The sequence below is a fragment of the Nannobrachium achirus genome (assembly GCF_963921795.1).
Source record: "Nannobrachium achirus genome assembly, chromosome: 19".
Taxonomy (NCBI): domain Eukaryota; kingdom Metazoa; phylum Chordata; class Actinopteri; order Myctophiformes; family Myctophidae; genus Nannobrachium; species Nannobrachium achirus.
This window is the reverse complement of record NC_137826.1, coordinates 59,741,965-59,767,497: the sequence shown is the minus strand read 5'-3', so window position 1 is coordinate 59,767,497 and position 25,533 is coordinate 59,741,965. Positions and strand designations below refer to the sequence as shown.

Sequence of the window (25,533 nt, the reverse complement as noted above, 5' to 3'; positions counted from 1 at the left end):
TAAAATGTTACCTTTTGCCCCCAAAATTAAGGATGATGACCCAAATCTGGGCCATTGATCATTTGTGAATATTTCTAATTAGCACCATTGGATTTCCTAAACCTAAAAATGTTGATTTAGCCACTAGAATCATGATCCTACATAATCTAGAAGTCGAGATATTGAAAAACGAATATTCAAAGATCGCCATTTTTCAAAGTCCAAGATGACCACCATATTGGCTTCAGTGCAAATGGAATCATGGATTTTCTGATTTGTTACACTCTGAAGTTTCCAAAAATATGTAGTTTTCCTAATCTCCAGAAAATTTGAACGAAAATACAAATAGAACTGGACTATAATACATTATAACTGTCCTCTATAAATACAATGTAAAATTAAAAACATCTTAATTATTGTATTTCTTCTAGAAATAGCTCATCTTTCACTCAATAGGGGAAATGCCCGTCGCAAGTTGATGTCATAAATGTAATGCGTGATCTGCATGTGCAAATAAAAACAAACTTAATACTTCCTATGGTTAATATGAGCATCAAATATATATTTCAAATGTGTTTGTGTGTTTTTTTGTTTTTTTTTTGCACATGCATGCCATAAAAATGACACATGACATTTATGACATCATCAATTTGCGACAGGTATTTCCCCTATTGAATGAAAGATTAGCTATTTCTAGAAGAAATAAAATATTGATGGTGTTTTTAATTTTACATTGTAGTTATAGAGGACAATTATAATGTATTAAGGCATATTTGTCGTATTATGCAGGGATCCTTTTAAGAACAGGTTATCTTAATCGTCAGAGTCGCTGGGTTCCTCGGTGACTGCGTTGTCCTCGGGGAACTGGTCGCTGACGTCACTAAAGTAGTCCTCAGCGAAGCGCAGCATCTGATTGACAGCACTGAGCAGCAGAACGTCACAGCTCTGGTCCAACTCCAGATCCTGGCTGTAGTTCTTCACAGGAACCACTAGGGACAGCGGAACGCCCAGACGCTGGCTCACCTCCTTGGCCTGCGTACAATGTACAATGTACACATTACTCTCAATCCAGTGCGATTTACGATAAGCAAGCTATACGTCAACTTTAATATCATTAAAGCTTTAGAGCAGGCGTCTTCAACGTTTTCAGGCCAAGGACCCCTTAGTTGAGAGAGAGAGAGAGAGAGATGAAGCAGGGACCCCCACAACCTGTTCATAGATTCCATTCATTGTTTGACAGTACGATCATCAGTGTATTTTGGATTCATGTCAATTTGTGTTTTCAGATATTTAACCACTTGATCCGGCATTACCTAATAAACGTGACCTTTTACCCTGTACTTGGTCTGCTCTTTTTCCCCTCTACACCAAACCCCTTTGCCCAAAATAGACGATCTACAAGCTCACAACGCCTCGCAGCGTGTGAGTCTGTAGTTCTAATGGAAGCTAGGGAGTGAGTCTGTAGTTCTAATGGAAGCTAGGGAGTGAGTCTGTAGTTCTAATGGAAGCTAGGGAGTGAGTGTAGTTCTAATGGAAGCTATAGGGAGTGAGTCTGTAGTTCTAATGGAAGCTATAGGGAGTGAGTATGTAGTTCTAATGGAAGCTGTAGATCTGTAGGATATAGGGATGGGCCTAGGAATGAGCCCAATGCCCATAGATCTCTAAAACATATGGATGGGACCTTAGAAACATGGATTGACCCAAAGATCTATAGAACATGGGGATGGCCCTGTAGATCTGAAAACATGGATGATTCCATAGATCTATAGAACATGGGGATGGGCCTGTAGATCTTTAAAACATATGATGACTCCATAGACCTATAGAACATGGGGATGGGCATGTAGATCTGAAAACATAATATGGATGACTATAGATCTATAGAACATGTCTTTTTTTATTTATTTCATTTTGTAATTTATATATTTCATTGGGGTATTTATGTAGGCCTATTCATTTTTGGGCATTTAGACTTATAGGGAGAGGGAGTGGGACTGGTGATGGAATTTGCTCAAGTGGAATGGATAGGAAAGCCCAGAGAACTCACTTTTAGTGAACATGGCAACCCTGGTTGCCATGCCAATCCTGGAGCCTTTGGATTGGCTCGTGGAAAAGGCCTCACGTCATTGGCTCTCAGTCGGTCATGTGACTCTTGGCCCTAATTTGCCACTGCAGAACTGCACCTGAAACTTGAGAAACTTTTTGACTTGAAACTTTTTTAAGTTGAAACTGAAAAAGTAAGAAGCGAAATAATAAATTAATCTGAAACCGAAAAAATATGATTTGAATCCGTAAAAATAAGATCTGAATCTGAAAAAAGGACTCCAAGATCGAAATATATATTAAAGTGAAATTAATTTAATTTTTAAATGTATTCAAAAGTATTAAAAAAGCGAATCAAAGTTACTTTTGAACACAAGATCGAAATTCGAGACTTTCAGGTTCAATTTATATTTTTTTCAGGTTCAAATCTTATTTTTCCACTTAAATTTGTATTTTTTCACTACACTTTTTTAGATGAATGATCAAAACTTATGGCCCCATTTTGCCCCCATACGCCTGGTCTAAACAATATCAATACATAACACGCTCTGACTTCTCTGATTCGGCATCCTCTTAGATCAACAACATTTGACACGCCTGACCAGGGGTCATTTTTGCCACGGCGACCGGGCGTGCAAAATAATGATTTTAACAAAAACACGTTGGCCTAGCCTTACAATTTATATCAATTGGACTCCTAATGCAACATGGGATCTATTTCAATGTGCTGTGCATTTTAAAACGAGAAGTCCAGAAATACTGAGCAACTTAACAACATTCTAATACTATTTTGTCAGTACCAAGAATGCTTCCATGTCAAAAGGCCACATAGCTGCAAGTGAGCTGCAAGGATAGTGTCATTTGAGGACAGAAGGAGAACAAGTTGTACCAGCTAAGCCTTTTGTTTGGTTGCCATGGTAGCTTAAATAGTTGTTTTCATTAAGGTGATCAGGTATTCTCCCAAGGCATGCAGATGTAACAGAGGACAAAAGACACACCCTGCAAGCTACACTTGACTTGCTTTGATTTATTGGACGTGATAATTACATGTCAAATGCTTCTCACAGAAACGCCAAGGTATGAATGCCAATGGAACGCTGGAGCAAGGAAACCTGAGAGTCAAGAAAGATATGCACTTGATGAGTCATTAATGAAGGGAATGCCAGGATGTCTTTGTCTTCTTTCGTGTATCATCGTCCTTGATGATTGGTTGACAACACTTTATTTCACAAGATTTCTTGTTGACTGCAGTGTCACAATAGTTTAAGGTGAACGCACTTTGATCAGAGGTGAACTAACTTATAGGTTGAAGGCAATCCTAGGGATTGATTGATTGATTGATTGATTGATTGATTGATTGATTGAAGACTTAGGAGTTTGCATAGGAAAAGGTTCAGTTTCATGACGGTACAGTTCACTGGTACAAGGTCTACTAAAAGGAGATCCATGAAAAGACTACGCTTATTTCCACAGGAAACCATTTAAGTCAGGGGTCTTCAACGTTTTCAGGCCGGGGACCCCCAAACTGACTTCTAAACATACTACTTATTAACTGAGATCCAATGTCAATAATATCAACAATCTGTCAATTGCATAGTAATCATGTATTCAAGCTATTCAAAATGGATAGAATCATGATTTATTTTTTAACATAAATGTAAAAAAAAAAAAAAAAAAAAACTTTTTTTGGATAGTCATGTATTATGACTGTGGAGCGATATTACCACCGTAGGTCACAGTTTACTATGAAACCCAACAGATCCTGTCTGTCCATAGATGGGTAACACCTCAATGCCTATAGCTGTCCTGTTGTGACATCACATTGTTGACTCAATGACCAAGACAGCCTCTTCTGGCAATCATATATGGAGATCTGATGTAATCAATATTAAAACTCATTCTGTGCCACATGACGTCTTTGACGGTTTTTTTGCAAAGGCGTTCAGTGCCAATGACGTCTTTGACGTCTTGAGTTTTTTGTATAAAAAAAAACTGAATCCCAACAACTGTGTCTGTTTCTGTGGGGGAAAAATATATAAAAAAAAACATTATTTTTGATTGCGCAATAAAGAAAAACATACAAAACCGTGGCACAGCTACCTTGGAGCCATTTTGGCATTTGGCACAGAATGAGTTAAGCCCATATTTGGCAATGCCCATATATGTACGCTCCATATGGCCAAGGCAGAATTCATTTGCAAATCAAGACTGCCGACTATCATCACCTGGATATCCATATAAGAAGCATTACTTAGATCTCCATATATGGAGCTGACCTCTACATCTGATGGAGCTGACCTCTACCTCTGATTCCCAGATGATGCCCTGTTAGGCCAACCACACTAATAGAATCCCTTTTACGCCCATCAATATTAAGCTCATGTCTGGGAATTCCCATATGGGAATTATTTCCCTTGGGCTAAAAACAGCCCCCACAAAACTGTGAAAAGTGATGACTCATCACTACACCATAGTTTTGTGGGTCCGTTTTTGTGTGCAAAACAAATGCTTCAGAAAAGGATTCAGAATCATGAAAAAACCCTATTTTGACCCCTCACATGCTACTTAGAACAGATGTTTTGGGGGTATTTCTTTTTCCTTTGTGGTGTATAGGAAGTGAATGAGACCAGAACTTTCAGCAGCTGTCAAAAATTCCCCTAGGGATTTTGAAAGAATCATGGATTTTCTGATTTGTTATACCAAAAATGTATCGTTTTCCTAATCCCCCGAAAATGTTAACGAACTTCATGTTTGGAGGTATTGAACTGGACTACTCGCGATAGATCAGCTATTGAGCAGTCATTCTGAATTCAAGTTGCTGACTCCGTTTGAGCAGAATGGAACAGAGCCTTCATCAGTATCATTGGTAACACTGACTCTGTTTGAGCAGAATGGAACAGAGCCTTCATCAGTATCATTGGTAACACTGACTCTGTTTGAGCAGAATGGAACAGAGCCTTCATCAGTATCATTGGTAACACTGGCTCTGTTTGAGCAGAATGGAACAGAGCCTTCATTAGTATCATTGGTAACGCTGACTCTGTTTGAGCAGAATGGAACAGAGCCTTCATTAGTATCATTGGTAACACTGACTCTGTTTGAGCAGAATGGAACAGAGCCTTCATCAGTATCATTGGTAACACTGACTCTGTTTGAGCAGAATGGAACAGAGCCTTCATCAGTATCATTGGTAACACTGGCTCTGTTTGAGCAGAATGGAACAGAGCCTTCATCAGTATCATTGGTAAGTAAGTCCTAAATCTACAGTTGATGTTGAAATGCCTGGTTTTACACTTGGTTGCTACAAGCTATATTTTTGCCTAAGTCGTCTCCTCGTGACACTGGGGCCACCTCTGGTAAAATAGCCTGTCATCATTGAAACGGATCATGCTGTGTATCCCAGTGTACAAAGGAACCAAATGAACCCTTACGGGTGCATTTGGTTCCACTTGTACACTGTCAGTTACATAAACGTGTGTCCATTTGGTTTAATATCAATCATTATGATGGGGACCACGTGGAACCCCACCCCCGAGGACCCCTGAGGGTCCCTGATCCCCACTTTGAGAACAAAGGTTTTTTTTTTTCCTTTTTTTTCTGTAACGGGGTCCCCCTGTCTCTTCAGCTCTTGAGTAAACTGAAGATACATTTTCAGGTGGGTTACTTACCACCATCTTTTTGTTTTACATCTATCGAAAATATAGGCTATGTTTGTTTACATCCTAGTCTAACATACTAGAATGTAAACAAAGTGTCGATCTGACAATGGCCAAAATTATTATTTTATCATTATTTGACGCTTTTAGAGGTAATTTTTTAATTGAAACACATGTATGAAGCTTATTTTTCTATAAAATATTTTCGAAACATTTTTATTTTAGCATCCGTTTTTCAAGAAAAGGTTGACTATAGATCCTTTAAACTTAAATAAAAAGTATCGAAAATGGTATTGTATCGATCCAAAGGTGAACAATACCAATCCTTACTCATCAGTGGTGTAAAGTAACTAAGTACATTTACTTAAGTACTGTACTTAAGTAAATGCGTCACAATGCGACTCATTCAGCTATTTTCAAACATTTTGTACATTTTTTTTTTTACTTTTGGTACTTTAAGTTCATTTTGGTGACAACACTTTAGTACTTTTACTCGAGTACATTTTGAATTCCAGACTTTGACTTGTAACTTAATATTTCTATGTTGCAGTATTGACACTTTTACTTAAGTACAGAGTGTGAGTACTTTTTCCACCACTGCACCTCATGTACCTGGCCTTGGGTTCCATGGGTTTAAATTAAGTCTTTAGTGGTCGTTTTACTCAGAGCCATAATGTAGCCATAACATGAGTCAGGTGTAAATCCAATGTTTTGTGTAAACACTTACATTCTGTTTTCACTTTGACAAGCAGCATCACTGAGAATTGTGACAGCAAAGATGTGATAGAAACTCAGAGACTTTATTATCAGAACCCAGAGATGACATGGATGAACTGTGAGATTCCACTCAGTAAAGATGGATGAAGGATCAGATCAAAGGTTCTGACAGTGTTGCAAACAAAGATCAACCATGGAATGTTGTGTTGTTCGTCTCAAACATCTTAATGGCTTCATAATAGCTTTCAATGCAAATTAAATGCACATAACAACTCCTCGTTCAGGACAAGCATGAGATCCTGTTTAACAGAAGCCAAGAAAGCTTCAGTAGCCTACCGTAAATTTGATGAATAAACAAAAGTCTATACACATCTGTCAAGGGTGTACATGGTAAGTATATACTGTAGATGTTTACCTGAATACTGAACCTCTCCATAACATATCCAATTTATCCCCAAATTAAAAATCTCCAAATACAAACCTACTTCCTTTATGGCAAGGGAAACCACTATAGTTAAAGGGGTACTGTCACCTAAAGGGGTTGAGGGGAAGATTACACTGTGACATGAGCTTCTCTGAAAACGGTCTGAAACAGTCTGAAGCTCATGTCACAGTGTAATCTGCCCCTCGCCCCCCAACAACAGCTGACCAGTACAGTAAGTAGTCATACAGTCAGGCTATACAGACAATTAATTTGATTTACTTATAATTGCGCATCCCCACAATGACATCATAAAAATATTAACTTTTTTTTTTAAAGATGATTCTTAAAGTGACAGTAACCCTTTAGGTGACAGGCCCCCTTTAAGAAAAGGAACATTCAATCCCTGATTATTCAGATTAGAATAAGATGAAAAAAAGGAAAGAAAAATCAATTACAAAATAAAGAGAAGGCAATGGATGATCTAACTAACAGCAACATCTAAGAGTTGGGTTAAATTGAACTTTTGAATTAGTAAATAAATGGCATTGATCATGGGAGCGTGTCATCTTTTCCACGCGGGTGAATGTTAACCTGATGAAACGCTAACCTGCCAACGCTGGTGAATGCTAACATGGTGAATGTTAACACTTTGACAGCCATCTGAAGTATGCCTGTGCAGAGAACCTGCCGGGATTTCTGGCGATTTTCACTCGTCTTTGGGGGGCGATTACTCATGTGTATAGTGTGTATTGTACACCAACCCATATTTCTGGAAAGGCCTGCTCGCGCTCTTTCCGAAACATCAACCAGAATCTCTGTATCTTGTTCTATGGACTAGTAAGTGACAACTTTATAAGTCATGGAATTGCCAAAACAAAGCCTTTTTGAGAGTCATTTTGAGATAAACGACTTTTTAGTATAACAAATAGAATAACTTTTTCTCTACTGTGAATATACCTACTTCCATATACGTATGGAAAGATCTATTCGCCCTCTTTACAAATCCACCAAAGAGTAAGTTGCTATCATTTTCTATTGTTTAGAAATGGGGCAGTTTGTAGGCCATGTTACCACAAAAACAGCTCTCTGAATGCATGTTATAGAAAGATGCTCTCAAACATAACTCTTTTCAGCCGTTTATTTTTGGCTTCAATGATGCATCAGACATCTGCAGTATGTTTTCAAACAGATGGAGATACAAATAAAAAAATAGACTTCAAGTGCATTTACAGTTCAGTCTCAATAGTGCTTTTTGAAATGACAAAAGTGTTCACCCCATCAGTAGTGCTTTTCAAGTAAACAACTAAATATGAAAGAATAAAGGCACATTTCACCCACTCAGTAGTGCTTTTCAAGTAAATAACTAAATATCAAAGAATAAAGGCACATTTCACCCCGTCAGTAGTGCTTTTCAAGGAAATATCAAAGAATAAAGGCTCATTTCACCCAGTCAGTAGTGCTTTTCAAGGAAATAAGAATAAGGCATTTTCAGCCCCTTTCAGTAATGCTTTTCAAGTATATCACAAATAAAGGCCCATTTCACCCCCGGTCAGTAATGCTTTTCAAGTAAATAACAAATAAAGAATAAAAGGCCCATTTCACCCCCGGTCAGTAATGCTTTTCAAGTAAATAAAGGGAAAAAAGGCCCATTTCACCCCCTGTCAGTAATGCTTTTCAAGTAAAGAACAGAGAAAAAAAAAAGGAAGGATTTCACATCTTCTCGTTTTCACCCCCTGTCAGTAATGCTTTTCAAGTAAAGAACAGAGAAAAAAAAGGAAGGATTTCACATCTTCTCGTTTTCAAAAAATAAAAAATAAATCAAAATAAATAAGGAAGGATTTCACATCTTCTCGACAAAAAATAAATCAAAATAAATAAACAGTTCACACTTCCAGTTCAGGCTTTAGAAGTCAATGTTATGCCGGATGTGGTATTCTGCAAAGCACGTCCCCCTGCACAGTGTTACCTTACAGACATCACACATGCTCCTCGATTCTCTTCTCACACCGGCATCAGCGTGGATCCAGCAGGCTCTGGATGGGCGCGCTTTGCTCGGAGTGGGGGGGTGATACACGGGAACATGGCCTTGGGGGGCGGGCCCGGGGGCAGGGAGAGGGCGTGGGACTCCTCGTCGGACCCTCAGGTGGGGCCGTGTCCAGGCCCTGATGGCACTCCCCATGAAGTCCAGCATCCTCAGCTTGTTCCCTGGATCTTTTGCCCGGTAAAGCACATGGGCGTTGTGCAAGGCGATCTGGAACAGGTAAGCCACCATCTTCTTGTGCCACCTGTAGGACTTCCGGGTAACAGGGTAACAACTGAGGGCCTGGTCCATCCTGTCAAACAGATGGAGATACAAATAAAAAATCAAACCTCTGTTCGAAGTGGAGCTGTGTGTGTGTGTGTGTGTGTGTGTGTGTGTGTGTGTGTGTGTGTGTGTGTGTGTGTGTGTGTGTGTGTTGCAGTTGATGCTCAGGGCAGGCTAGACTCAACAGCACCTCTCTGGTCACCCAGGGTTACTACATACAGGCTACATACTGACCCACAGACCCACCCACCCACCCACATACCCACATACCTACACACACGGCCACGTATAGGGTAGCTTGTGTTCCACACAGCTCCAAAAATAAAGACTTCAAGTGCATTTACAGTTCAGTCTCAATAGTGCTTTTTGAAATGACAAAAGTGTTCACCCCATCAGTAGTGCTTTTCAAGTAAACAACTAAATATGAAAGAATAAAGGCACATTTCACCCACCTGTCAACGCCACACATATTATGGTTGTAGTCTATGACGCAGACAGGCTTCGGTTTGCGAACCTTTTTCTTCTCCTTCTTGGACCACACCATGACCTCTCCCATCTCATCCGGGTGGCAGGTCGTGACCATCCTGACCACGTTGGTGTCTTTCCAGGCCAAAGACAAGACCTTTCGGTTGTGGCGGGCGATGCGGTCCTCGCCACCTTTCAGGTCAGGGTTGGCGGCCGAGTTGATGGCTGGTGGAGCTCCTCTGTTCCTGCGCAGTGTGCCACACACATGGGTCCCCTTGTCCAGCAGCTTCTCGCAGAGTGTAACAGAATTATAGAAGTTGTCTTGATACAAAACGTGCCCAAGACCTTCGAGGTCACCGAGCAGACCCGTCACAGTATCCATCAGGGTCATGTGATCCCCGGTGTACACCCTCAAGTTGTAGCAGTAACCTGTTGCCGACTCCGCCAGAACGTAGGACTTGATCCCGTATTTGATGGGTTTCTGTGGGTTGTACACCCTGAAGCTCAACCGGCCACGCCATAGGAGGGTCCCCTCATCGATGGAGATGGCCTGAGCTGGGTGGTAGACATCCTGGAACCTGCTCACCAGGAAGTCCACGACTGGACGGATCTTGAACAGCTTGTCATCTGCGTCATCTAGGGTGTTGTCAGAGAAGTGCAGGAACCGGAGAATGAGACGAAACCTGTTGCGGGACATGCATCGGCCAAAATACGGGGTCTCGTACATTTCGTCTACAGACCAGTACATGTCAAGCTCTGGTTTGATGATGATGCCTGTGAGGAACAGGAGCCCAAACCAAACCTTCAATTCCTCCACAGTCACATCCACCCAGTCGTAGACCCTGGACGCTGGCTTGTTGGTAACTGTAGGCAGTGTCTTGTCAGCATACAGGTTCGTCTGTTCACAGATGAGCTCGAACAGCTCGTCTGTGAGGAGTAGCTCAAGCCAGTCCACCGGTTGGTCTGACTGCAGCGCCAAAGCATCGTTCCGAAGGCCGGGGACAGCAGTGAAGGGGATCTCTACTGGCTCCCAGGGCTCTTTATCCAAGGCGAACCAAGCAGCAGGAACAGGCTTGTTTGTTGCCTGTCGCCCTGTAAATTATAGAAAATACATAATTACCATAAAATACATATACATTGCAATACATGCATTTACACTACATTACTAGCTAATGTGTCAGCCGATCTACAAGCACACGTTGTGTGCACACAACGCCTCGCACCGCGAGGCGTTGTGTGCTTGTAGGCCATGTAGGATTGTGACTCACAAGCCTAGAGAAAACATACATTTACCTAGAGAAAGCCTAGAGAAAAACATGCATGAGAATACATACATTTATATAGCTAATGTGTCAGCCGATCTACAAGCACACGTTGTGTGCTTGTAGGCATGTAGGCCATCTAAATAAAAACGAATGTTGTAGGGGGTGCATCATTGTATTTACACTACACTACATTACAATTCAATTCAAAGGAGCTTTGTTGGCATGATAAAACATACAATTACATTACTAATGTGTCAACATAAAAACTAAGGTTGGAGGGGGTACATCATTGTTACCTACAATATCTTTTTGTGTGTGGCAAGTGTGATGAGAAACGTTGCTTACCACTCTTGGCACTGCCAACAGGTGGTCTAGAGGATGCGGTTGGCTGTGACTGGCCCAGCTCAGAAGCTGAAATCACAAAATGGCAAATGGCTTTTGGTAAGGTGAAACATGTGCACAAAATCAATTATTATTTATATCCCCATCATGTCTCTAGTTATAGTTATGCTAAAGGTAGACATGTTCACAAAATCAAGTGATTATTTACATCTCTTTCATGTCTCTAGTTATAGTTATGCTAAAGGTAGACATGTTCACAAAATCAATTGATTATTTACATCTCTATGTCTCTCTGGGCCATGCATTTTGACACTTGATAGCTTGATAAAAGCATTGAACAAACAGATAGGATAAATGTAGGCCATCTGTGAGAAAAATAACCTCACCTTGACTACAGCCAGCAGATCCCTCCAAGTCAGACACAGTAGCCACTGGCTCCTCAAACTCTGAGTCTAAAATCACATGAAGAACACAGACAATGAACGATTATAATCTTGACATATGCAGGTACGCCTGTCATCCACTCGGCGGCGCTCTCCATCAATGAATACATTTTCAACACAATTGTGGGCATCTCTCTCTCTCGCGCGCCGACACACCCCCCCCCCCTCTCTCTCTCTCTCCCATCAGTGCATTGACATAACTCTGAGTATACGAGCAACAAGCACGCAACGTGCGCGCCTCTCTCTCTCCCCCCCATTAGTCCAGAGACATAACTCTAGCAACAAGCACACAAGCACGCAACGTGCGCGATCGTGCAACATGTGCGCACATGGGATTTATTGGCATGAGAAAACATAGTAGGCTATACCTTACGTTGCCAAAGCATAAGTGCAGTGTACCCTCTCTCCCCCTCTCTTTCTGAGATTTTAGTTAGTGCAGTGACACATGGCCTGGCTAGATCAGAGGCGTCAATTGGGTATGGCAAGCTATGGCAGATGACATACCTTGGATACAGGGGGAAATAATAAAATGTACTGTAATCGTGCCTGTTGCTAAGGTATGGCAATATGACTGGTGTCTTGCACGCGCGCCCTCGAGCGCGTGCAAGACACCAGTCATGTTGCCATACCTTAGCAACAGGCTTTTTCTGAACTGACGCCACTGGGCTAGATGTCTGTATGCTTCTTGTACATGCGTTTCTCAGAGAATGCGTGCATGACTGCATGATCGCTTGTTTGATACGATCATAGTACACGCGCGCACATGTCTATCACAGAGAGGAATGGCCATTGTTGCATTGCGTTTATAATTTAGAATATAACACTATAACCCCATGGGCTTCTCGCATAAGCGTTTATCAGAATGCAGTGCACTGATCGCTTGTTTGATACGATCATAGTACACGCGCGCACATGTCCATCACAGAGAGGAATGGCCATTGTTGCATTGCGTTTATAATTTAGAATATAACACTATAACCCCATGGGCTTCTCGCATAAGCGTTTATCAGAATGCAGTGCACTGATCGCTTGTTTGATACGATCATAGTACACGCGCGCACATGTCTATCACAGAGAGGAATACACATGCTGCGTTACTTTAGAATAAAACACGATAAAACCATCAAAATACAATAAAATGCTCCTTACCGCTAGTGTCCACACGCATTGGAATCCACTCATCCTCCGCCTCCTCCACTTCGCTGAATGGATCGTCCTGGGAGGTGAGGGGGCTCTCTGCATACTCCCGGGCAGCAGTTTGCCTGACGCTCCGCCTCAGTGGAGGTGAACAGAGCAACGGCGCCTCTGGTTCCTCCTCGGCATCCGAAACCAGCGTCTCGTCGTCCGTCTCGTCCGGAGCCTCAACCGGAGCTGCCCAGGTCTGGTCGGGGAGGGGGACGGCGACGACGACAGGCTCCGCTTCATGGAGCGGAGGCACCGCAGCCACGGGGCGCGGGGGGATGGGGAGAGGAATGGCGTCCTCAGGACGAGGCATGGCAGCTCCCTGCCGCAAGTAGCTGTCCATTGTCCGCTGGCGTGGACCACGACCCACGCTAGAGGTGCCTGCGGGGGGATCAGGCTGGGGGGGGCGGACAGCAGGCGCAGGGTGCTTGCTCTTACTCTTACGTTTGCCTGGCATCGTGAGAGACCTCACTAGGCTACACTGGATCACTGGAAATACCACCACCAACACCACCACCACCAACACCACCAAACCACCACCAAACTATACAACAAAAGGTAAATATAAACTACTACAACTACTACTACTACTACTATGCTACTATATAACAAAAATCCTATATAAATCCTATAAAAAAATCACTAAAAAAAGGCTCTACTCACTAAAAAAAAACTAAAAAAAAATATACTAACCGCTCTCCTCTCCTCCTCCTCTCAAACTTGCTCAACTCTCTCCCTTTCTTTCCCTCTCTCCTCAAACACACACACACTCTCTCTCTCGATCTCTCACACACTCTCTCTCACAATCAATCACTATATCTCTCTCTCAATCTGTCCACTATCAATACTCCGCTCAAAATCTCTCTGTCTCTGTCTCTCACTTTGCGCAATGCAATAACGTACCTACTCCCACAATGTGAGGAGTTTCCCACAGGCCTTTTATACTGTGGTGATTGTTTGGTCATGTGATTTGATTTTCTTTGATCTAAGACAGCTTGTTGATGTTTGAAGGGGCGCCTCGACTCTTTCCTTTGAAGTGCTTGACCCCAAACAATGTCAGGAGTTGCAGAAGGCTTTGAAGTTGTTGTAAACGCATTTTGATCAAAAAGACGGTAAAAGACGACCGGCTGATTGAACCAAGTAGGAAGTCCGAGGGAGTACGGCCAGGCTGAGAAGGTGTTAACCACTATGCCTAAACCCAAACCCTTAGTCGAAATGATGGGCCGTCGAAAAAGAGAGATTACCCCATTGATTGTCATGCATCAACTATTAAAAAAAAACAATATTGATGGTTAGTGTATTTTGTCCATTTTAATGTCCAGGGCTAAATCATTTCCATGAATGCCTGAATCTTAACACGTTTAGTGCCATTAGTTTTGTAATATTTGGATATAGTGTGCCGCCATTAACTGTGCTTTATTTTGAAGACCACCGGAAGCCACGATCGTGTCAATTTTGTGGAAATTCACGATGTTGTAATGTCGTTAAGGATGTTTACTTTCACACAGAGAAGAAAAGTTTTCACCGCGGCCGACAGTTGTGGACGAGTGTCGCCGTTTCTCTGCGATGTAAGCGTTTTTGGAGAAAGTTTCTTTGCAGCGCAACAAATAGGAGCCTATGGAGGTTACTCGCTTCCTGGTGATGTCATCGCCCAATGGATGGAAGCACAGTGAGTTTTCTTTCACCCACGGGTTACATTGACTGCATGCTAGTGTCATGTAATATAAAACGATATCCAGAACTAGTTCAAGATCAGCATAACCACGGCTGGATTTAAAATCCAGAACCAGTTCAGGAATTGCATTTAAAGTAGAAGTAGCGTAAATAGGAGGGGGTTAATAATGTGATCCAAGATAATTCAACAGAGAGTCTACAGTAAATGCATTCAGACTCATTTTGACTGCGAACAGGTTATCTTAATCGTCAGAGTCGCTGGGTTCCTCGGTGACTGCGTTGTCCTCGGGGAACTGGTCGCTGACGTCGTCAAAGTAGTCGTCGGCGTAGCGCAGCATCTGATTGACAGCACTGAGCAGCAGAACGTCACAGCTCTGGTCCAACTCCAGATCCTGGCTGTAGTTCTTCACAGGAACCACTAGGGACAGCGGAACGCCCAGACGCCGGCTGATCTCTTGACACTGCATAGAAAAAACAAAATCATATTTGATTTGATATATTTCAGCACAGGATTAACCACGCAATTTATTTTGATTAACCATACCATTTGTTGTGATGATATTTATCATTTATGCAATGATATTGCATTTAGTTTGGCGGTGTAGCTCTGCTGTGATATAACAGATCATAGGCTTGAACATGAGACATAATCTGATATCACAAACCCCCCAGAGCAAAGCATGATATACAACTTTACACATACATAACATTGAATCTTCAGTTGCATGATTTAAGATCACATTTAATCAATCCATAGAACAGTACAATACATAAACTCACCTTGGTGTGGATGTAGAGGCTGTGATAAACCTTGTGTCAGAACTCACCTTGGTGAGGATGTAGAGGCTGTGATAAACCTTGTGTCAGAACTCACCTTGGTGAGGATGTAGAGGCTGTGATAAACCTTGTGTCAGAACTCACCTTGGTGAGGATGTAGAGGCTGTGATAAACCTTGTGTCAGAACTCACCTTGGTGTGGGTGTAGAGGCTGTGATAAACCTTGTGTCAGAACTCACCTTGGTGAGGATGTAGACTAGAGGCTGTGATAAACCTTGTGTCAGAACTCCCTTGGTGTGGATGTAGTGGCTGTGATAAACCTTGTGTCAGAACTCACCTTGGTCTGGATGTAGAGGCTGTGATAAACCTTGGTCAGGTCCTTTGCCACCAGGGGGCAGGTTTCATCCACTTTGGTCAACAGAACCAACTGAGGAATCCCTGGAAAACAGCACAGAACAACAAGACACAAAGGTCATAAATAAAAGACCCCAGGACTGTAATTGTAATCCTTTTGTTTTGTAAACCAAGGACATCGCCAGGTATTCATTCATTCATCTTCCTCTGCAGGGTCTTTCATTGTTCTGACCTTATTCTGAAGACCCATGGAACAAATGATTTGTAAACACGCAATGTTTTAAGGCAATGAATTCGTATATGGTGTAGTCAGACAATTAAGCAATTAAAGTCAATGTGTCTGCAGCGAAAAGATCCAAGGAGGATCTAACGGTATTTGCTACGAGAGCAAACGAAGGGCAGAACTGGAAAAGTAAAGCTGGTGAAAACAGTTTTCACCCTTGAGAGAAAGTGTTTGAAAGTGTCCAAAAGTAATACTGTTTAACTATAGTAACACTCCACAATCATAATGAATGGATGACTTCCAGCTCATAAATTAGCTCTCCTCTGATTAAAGTTAGGAACCATTGCTTGAAAGTAGCTGTGACACTGCATTCTAGTGATGCGCGGTTGGCGGTTTTAGCCGCGGTGATCCGCGGTGCGGGCGGATTTGGATCAATCAAATATAACTATTAATTCATTTTGGATACCCGCGGATGAAATAATCCAGGAAATTAATTATGACATAATATATCTATCAATACAAAAGCTACATCTCTGAATGCTTGTGTCTGTGTGAGTGAGTGTTACTTTGTATAATTTGCTAATTCTTCATGAGGCAATGTCCAGTCCACAATAAAACAATACAGCTGCTACCACTTAATGACATTGGATCGGCATCACGGCATGCCTCGCCGCACTCATTACCTTACCTCCCTCTCTCTCTCTCTCTCTCTCTCTCTCTCTCTCTCTCTCTCTCTCTCTCTCTCTTGCTCTCTCTCTCTCTCTCTCTCTCTCTCTCTCTCTCTCTCTCTCTCTCTCTCTCTCTCTCTCTCTCTTCTTGCTCACTCTCTCTCTCTCTCTCTCTCTCTCTCTCTCTCTCTCTCTCTGTGCCTGTGCCTGTGCCTGTCTATCTGCCTGCCTGTCTGACTATATCAGCGAAGCGCAGCACAAAAAAGATGAACAGATATTTCGTAAGCTAAATCAATGCATTTCTGGGAATAGGCCTACCAGAAAACACTAATAATTTGACATATGGAAGATGAGGATGGATGCGGATTTATGAATTGGATAAATATAATTAATGCGGTTGGATAATGGGCAGATAATTAATTTGCACGGATGGATTCGGATGAACTCAAAAGCCTATCCGCACACCACTACTGCATTCCTTTAAATCCTGTCACACCGTCTGTCGTTATCTAATCACTCATCATGTACGTCATGCACAGTACATGACCTTTCTATTTACATTGTTCTACATATCTTAAATCACAACTATGCAAGGTCTAAAACATTCTCATCATGATAGAAGATTGCTCATCAAGATATCACTGTAATGGAAAGAAACCACAACTGTCAAAGCTGCCTACCGTACCAAAATAGTTTTGGAAGAACTGGTAGAACTTGATCTCCTCCTCACCTCAACTGCCCTCTGAAAAGCCAGCAGTTTCTACAATAAGCATGTGACACACAGCCACTCACCTCTGCACCTAAACATTCTCTACAATAAGCATGTGACACACATCCACTCACCTCTGCACCTAAACAGTCTCTACAATAACCATGTGACACACAGCCACTCACCTCTGCACCTAAACAGTCTCTACAATAACCATATGACACACAGCCACTCACCTCTGCACCTAAACAGTCTCTACAATAACCATGTGACACACAGCCACTCACCTCTGCACCTAAACAGTCTCTACAATAACCATGTGACACACAGCCACTCACCTCTGCACCTAAACAGTCTCTACAATAACCATGTGACACACATCCACTCACCTCTGCACCTAAACAGTCTCTACAATAACCATGTGACACACAGCCACTCACCTCTGCACCTAAACAGTCTCTACAATAACCATGTGACACACAGCCACTCACCTCTGCACCTAAACAGTCTCTACAATAACCATATGACACACAGCCACTCACCTCTGCACCTAAACAGTCTCTACAATAACCATGTGACACACAGCCACTCACCTCTGCACCTAAACAGTCTCTACAATAACCATATGACACACAGCCACTCACCTCTGCACCTAAACAGTCTCTACAATAACCATATGACACACAGCCACTCACCTCTGCACCTAAACAGTCTCTACAATAACCATATGACACACAGCCACTCACCTCTGCACCTAAACAGTCTCTACAATAACCATATGACACACAGCCACTCACCTCTGCACCTAAACAGTCTCTACAATAACCATATGACACACAGCCACTCACCTCTGCACCTAAACAGTCTCTACAATAACCATATGACACACAGCCACTCACCTCTGCACCTAAACAGTCTCTACAATAACCATATGACACACAGCCACTCACCTCTGCACCTAAACAGTCTCTACAATAACCATATGACACACAGCCACTCACCTCTGCACCTAAACAGTCTCTACAATAACCATATGACACACAGCCACTCACCTCTGCACCTAAACAGTCTCTACAATAACCATATGACACACAGCCACTCACCTCTGCACCTAAACAGTCTCTACAATAACCATGTGACACACAGCCACTCACCTCTGCACCTAAACAGTCTCTACAATAACCATGTGACACACAGCCACTCACCTCTGCACCTAAACAGTCTCTACAATAACCATGTGACACACAGCCACTCACCTCTGCACCTAAACAGTCTCTACAATAACCATATGACACACAGCCACTCACCTCTGCACCTAAACAGTCTCTACAATAACCATATGACACACAGCCACTCACCTCTGCACCTAAATGGCCCTTTGGGGGGAAATCTCAAAAGTTGGAATATGGACATGCTCCCGCCCTTTGGCTCATGTAATGTGCGATGTAAGCACTAACTGTACTGATAAGAGTTCATTATGTATTTCGGGTAATAATAATAATAATAATTATTATTATTATTTAAAGTAACAGGCCCAACACTGGTGTAAAGCAACTACAGTAAGTACATTTAATTAAGTACAGTACTTAAGTATATATTTTTTTAGGTATTTAGTATTTAGGGTTAGGGTTAGGGTTAGGGTTAGTATTTAATTTCAAATACTTTAACTTTTACTCCACTACATCTCGGATCCAAATATTGTACTTTTACTCCACTACATTTATTTGAAACACTTTAGTTACTAGTTACTTTATAGATTGATTATATTACAAAGCACACTTTAAACACTTCAACCTTGCATTTGAAAATAGCCGATCTACAAGCTCAGAATGTGTCAGGATGCAACGCATTGTGAACTTGTAGTTGTGCCATTTTCAAAATATTTTTTTATACTTTACTTTTGGTACTTTAAGTACATTTTGATGCCAATGCTGTTGTACTTTTACTCAAGTACATTTTGAATGGCAGATGGCAGATTTCTCAAAACAATTCCCATTGAATTGCATCGTCAGAATCCGCTTATCAGCTGGCATACTTTGGTGTGACGTAAGAGTGTTTTCTGCTGGTGATTCAGTCTGAGCGTATCAAAGGGTGCGTTCGGAAATGTGCACCGGGTGTGGTTAGTGTTAGGTTTAGGCATAGTTTTACTGAGGTTAAGGTTAGGGCTAGGGTTAGGGTTAGGGTTAGGGTTAAGCATAGTTTTACTGAGGTTAAGGTTAGGGCTAGGGTTAGGGTTAGGCATAGTTTTACTAGGGTTAAGGTTAGGCATAAGCCGTTTTCCAATCCGAAGGGTTCGCACTTTGAAGTGCGCATATGAAGGGCTATGACGTCACTGGGCCGCGCCTAGTGCTGTCCCATTTAGTAGACTGTGTTAACCTAGGGTAACCTACCCTTGGAATGTGCACTACTCCACAATGCAACGCGCCTCCACGATTCAACCCGGATCAAAACAAAAACAACAGTGTCTGCTGTCCATCGCATAACTTTTATCCACAAAGCGCTCTCTAACTTCTTGTGTGGTGCCACAGAGTTTAATTGTAAGGTGTTTTAGGTATAGTATTTATAAACTTCATAATTAATCATGACAGAGCCTATTTAAAAATATGATCGGCGTTGTCGGAAGGAGAACCGCAGTGTCTGGTCTCGGGGCGGGCAGCTCTACGCATCGAATCCCTCTGAAGGCAACTTGTTCTCGGCTCCACGGCTCTGCTCCCCTCCCTTGGAATTGGTGGTGGAACATGACTGACAGATTTGTTGTTGTGGCTTAATTAACAGGCAATCCATCAAATTGTTTTCTTAATATGATTAGATATGAAAGAAACCGCCTCTGTATAATGCTTGGTTGAATGTTTTGTTTTCAATGTTTTCAAGTAACATGACGAACTCATGTTAGTCTATATAGTTTATACCATTCATTGCATATTCTACTGAGCATACCGTTATTAATTCAGATTGTCCAGTGTATTGTATATGTGCGTTATGTTATTTCCAATTAAATAAACAATCTAACTACCACTGAGTTCCCGTGGCAAAGAACTTCGAGCATCAGGTTTGGTATTTGAGTGTTGTTTAAAATAATATAGGTCTATAGCCTATAACAACGTGTGAACGTGTCCACTAATAAACGAGGAACCAATTCAGAATATAATCAAACATCAGAATGAACTGTAAATAGAAATGGATAGAGAGTAGGCCTACTATAGGCTATGGCAATATCAAATCGGGAATAGAGTATTTCCCTTAATTACAGATGTTATGAATAGGCTACGTGAAACAATAATAGCTATTGACATAATGTGTGATTTAGTCCTAAATTCGCATAGGCTATAAATAAATAAACGTTAACGATGGGGGAACAATTATTTTTGCTTTATTCTCCACTGCTCTGTAATATACAAAACAGATGCTCAGAACTCAAATGACATTTAGTGGAAATGTTTTATTCTCTCACCTTCACACACTTCAGAATGAGAAAATACTGTATTAGGGTCCATTTGATTATAGGCCTATCCTAGTGTAATATCTGTGGGTTAGAACTCGGCATTCAGTCTTCACTATAATAACTAAATAAAGCTTCAGATCTTTAAAGTATTACCGGTACATTATGCGTTGAAGCCATTTGAATGTTTGCTTTATGATTTACTATGAATTATGCCTGACCATGATATGAAATGTTGCATTTTTATTTTGGGGCTTGTATTGCTTAAAATTGCTGCTATTAATGATGATGATCATATTACGGTGATGTGACAGAAAGGCAGGGCAAACACATTTTCAACCACAAACATATCACAGAATATACGAATCATTTTATTTTGTTTAAAACGAAGGTCGGGCTTTTCATATTTCTCTCTGTCAATAAATGACCTGAAATGATGTTAATTCCGAAGCCGCTTTTACATTATGCATAATATGAATATCATGAGATACATGTTGTTACAGTGTGAATTGTAATAGAGCGTGTTAATAAACTGTTATTTGATTTCATGATCTTGTGCTTCAGAACAATCTCATCATACAGTTATGTGACTGTCAGACCTCAGACCTTTAATTATGACAAAACCAAAGTTTCTTTAATATCTAATCAACAGAAAACTATTTGAAACGGGTTGTCTGAAAGTTGTAGCCACAATAAATCATATCACAATCATGTATAGGTCTATAGCCAGTGTTTCCCAAACTTTTTAGCCTGTACGTGACCCAAAAAATAAATTAATTTGCCCTGGATCCAAACTAGTGAAAACAGCAGATCTACAAGCTCACAACGCGTCGCTTTGCACCGCGTTGTGAGCTTGTAGAGCAGGTAAGCAACAGGACATGCAACGCTCATCCCAAGCCGAAGATCGAATGCCTTGGACGGATGACATGACTCTCACTGCCTGCCTCGGTTCGAGTGATGCTGGTTCTCAATTCTCCTCGAACGTCAAAATAGCTGTGAATTATTAGGTGACCCCCCAAAAAGTTCAAAATATCCTAAAATGTCTTAAAAGTTAATTCCGCCTCACAAAAAAATAAGTTTGGACGTTTAAGAAGGTAAAATACGTAGTTTAAAAGCACCGCGGAGGAAAAAATGGCGGAGGAATGATTTTTGCAACCGGAAGTTCTCGGCTATGGACTTGGTAGCGCTGTCCCATTCCACAGGCACTGTGGAGTGCACTTCATAGGACAAGCCCTACACATGGCACGGCCAAGTGACGTCATAGCCCTTCATATGCGCACTTCAAAGTGCGAACCCTTCGGATTGGAAAACGGCTATTGTTTTACTGAGGTTAAGGTTAGGGCTAGGGTTAGGGTTAGGGTTAGGCATCGTTTTACTGAGGTTAGGATTAGGGTTAGGTTTAGGCACTCACTACACTGAGCACACACCCGGTGCGCATTTCCGAACGCACCCTTTGATACACTCGGACTGAATCACCAGCAGAAAACACCATCCCTTGGTGTGACCGTGCAGCCCTTACAGAGTATTTCTACATTGCAGTATTGATACTTTTTAGTAAAACGTGAGTACTTTTTCCACCACTGCATAAATCATTTCTAATTAGTGATGATGCAAAGGAACTGACCGATTAGGTTGATCTTGATCATATATCGGTCCTAACAGTGGTGATGTGATGGTAAGGAACTGACCGATTAGGTTGATCTTGATCATATATCGGTCCTAACAGTGGTGATGTGTTGGTAAAGGAACTGACCGATTAGGTTGATCTTGATCATATATCGGTCCTAACAGTGGTGATGTGTTGGTAAGGAACTGACCGATTAGGTTGATCTTGATCATATATCGGTCCTAACAGTGGTGATGTGTTGGTAAGGAACTGACCGATTAGGTTGATCTTGATCATATATCGGTCCTAACAGTGGTGATGTGTTGGTAAAGGAACTGACCGATTAGGTTGATCTTGATCATATATCGGTCCTAACAGTGGTGATGTGTTGGTAAGGAACTGACCGATTAGGTTGATCTTGATCATATATCGGTCCTAACAGTGGTGATGTGTTGGTAAGGAACTGACCGATTAGGTTGATCTTGATCATATATCGGTCCTAACAGTGGTGATGTGTTGGTAAGGAACTGACCGATTAGGTTGATCTTGATCATATATCGGTCCTAACAGTGGTGATGTGTTGGTAAGGAACTGACCGATTAGGTTGATCTTGATCATATATCGGTCCTAACAGTGGTGATGTGTTGGTAAGGAACTGACCGATTAGGTTGATCTTGCCTCGAATGGCGGTCAGTTTGTCCTGCAGCTTGGAGGACATGATGGAGACCTTGGTGGAGTCGATGACGTAGACCACACAGTGGACTCTGTCCTGAAGACCTGGGTTCTTCTTGTAGCCCTGGTTCTCTGGCTGCAGAGGAACTGCACTGTTGAACTGCACAGAGCAGGGGAACGAAGATGCATTATTGTCTTTCATTAAAGCTGATATAAGTAGTTTTCTGCTGGAAGATTATTTAAATTTACTTTATTCAGACTGTTAACAATGCTCTCACTTCTAGTGGATGCAGTCTGCTTCCTAAACTATTCTGTATATATATATATATATCAGCAAACCAGTGCACGTAACGGTTCCCCGCTTGACATGTACACTGCTCAATACTCTGGCAAGCAACTAAGCTATGTTTGCCGCCATGATTGTACTTAAATGTCATACAATTAATATAAAACGAAACTTTTTATACAGGCATATATTTGAGCCACCTCTCGCTAGGACCCCCCTCCCACTCTACTGCGCATGTGCGAATGCAGTGCACACACGGAGCTCTGTCAAGTGAGCAGCACTAACGTTTCCTGCCTGGGAGTTTGCAGCAATAAGCCAGGCTCCAGCCTTCAAAATAAAAGTGTGATAAATTATTATACTCCATTATTTTGTATGTTATTAAACCTTATTTTTTACCCAGAAACATAATTAGCATTGTGTATGTTCGTTTAAATGCTTAATCTATATTTTGAATGTGCATATCATGGAAAAAATTATCTTTTTTCAACAAAAAAAAATCAGTTGCCTCAGGGGTACTCTTATTTTGAAGAGATCGGCACCGGAAGTCTTATTGCTGCTAACGCTAATGCTGCTCACTTGACATAGGCCACACACGGTAGCAGCAGCAACCGCAGCAGCAGGCAGCACACAATCGCATGGCATTTTTGGACACGGATAGTATTGTTATTGCACAAGATACAGACGCTGCAAACACATAAACAGCTTTTAGAAACACCTTTTCTCTTTCGTTTTTCGGCGGCTGCGGGGGGCGCGACCGGACCGTTTTAATACCTCAGAGACAGAGATAGATACACCGTCCTCCGTCGTGTGTGTGTGTGTGTGTGTGTGTGTGTGTGTGTGTGTGTGTGTGTGTGCGCGCGCGCGCACTGCAGTGAACGGAGTGACACGGACCTTGTGTAAAATCCTCCCGTTTTCACTCCCGGAGTCAATAAGCCATCCGTGGCTTACCCTTCCTCATCACACAGTGTTACCCTTCCTCATCACACATCACCCGATCTGATCTACAAGCTCACAGCAGCGCACATCCGCGTCTCCGCGCCGCGCTGTGAGCTTGCAGGTCGGCCACCTTCCAGAGGACGCTGAAACTTGCAGGATGAGCACTCTGTCAACCCATGCGAGCGTCGCTAATTCGAATGACACCCGCAAATGGAAACGGGCTAAATTCGCTTTGTCTTAATACGCAATTCTGATAATTCGCTTTCCTAATTCGAATAAGTTTATGGAAACATGGCTATTGACACATACATACAGGTAGATTATAAATAGATTGATAGATAAACAGATAGATCTCAATATGCTCATGTCAGTTGGTCAACTCGACTAACAACAACAATCATAGCTGCAAGCAGCGATAAAGTGCCAAGCAGGAAAAAGAAAAAGAAAGAAATAAGGAAAAGCAAGAAAACAGGGCATTATGAGCTATAGGCTTACCAAAGTTTGCTAAGCCCTTTCAGGGCTTGGCCACTAATAATTATAACTAATAACAATAATAATAGGTCGGACAGTTAGACTGAGCGTTGCCAGATTGTGTGTGTGAGAAGCAACAAGGTCTATTAACAAAGGCCACATGTATACACAATACACAAAACTCTATATCCACCTCTATGTATCCTGTCTATCTGTAGCCATATAAATACATAGTATATAGCCTTAATAGTAGATGGGTATACATAGATATAGATACATGTCTCCATATGTCCATCTCAGTTGCATCACTAACAAGTTAAAATAACAATAATAATAATAATGCGTTAATAGAGCACGCACACCGAACGCACACAGTGACACATTCACGATCGTGCAAATGCTATGGTGTAACTAAATAGCCTACGCATGTAACATTGTGTTGACGGAGGGACACTACTCTAACGTGCAAGCTTCAATCGTTATGTTGCTTTCTGCAATGGAGAGCAGGGGTAGGATTAAGAATAGTGGAATACACAAAAAACAGACCAGCGAGGCATTTATGTAATTTCCAACATCAAAAACCCCAAATATTAACAACAATCAACGGGTCCACATGTCTCAGATCGTGCCTACTTTCGCCATTTGATTTGTCCTGACTCCTATTATATTGGTGCTAAAAAAGACTAACTCACTTTCAGACAGCCCAGACCGGGTGGGGAGGTGGGGCCACGGCCGCTTAGCTCATCCATTCCACATGGGCACGCATGGGCACTTGGGAATAAGCCCCTGCAAGGGGCTTTTTTTCTAGTATATATATATATATATATATATATATATATATATATATATATATATATATATATATATATATATATATACTAGGTCCTTACCCGTCCTC

General features: G+C 41.7%; 1 protein-coding gene across 1 annotated transcript in view; it reads right to left on the bottom strand.

Annotated features, from left to right (window-relative positions):
- Window positions 1-14,737: 14,737 nt before the first annotated feature.
- The window catches only part of LOC308304119 (interferon-induced protein 44-like), a gene marked incomplete at both ends in the record, with an annotated part of 16,798 nt that continues 6,002 nt past the window's right edge, over window positions 14,738-25,533 (bottom strand). The window contains 3 exons of the mRNA XM_080748678.1: window positions 14,738-14,956; window positions 15,609-15,709; window positions 22,931-23,102. Coding sequence (XP_080604804.1) covers window positions 14,738-14,956; window positions 15,609-15,709; window positions 22,931-23,102 — 492 coding nt within the window. The remainder of the gene's footprint in view (window positions 14,957-15,608; window positions 15,710-22,930; window positions 23,103-25,533) is intronic.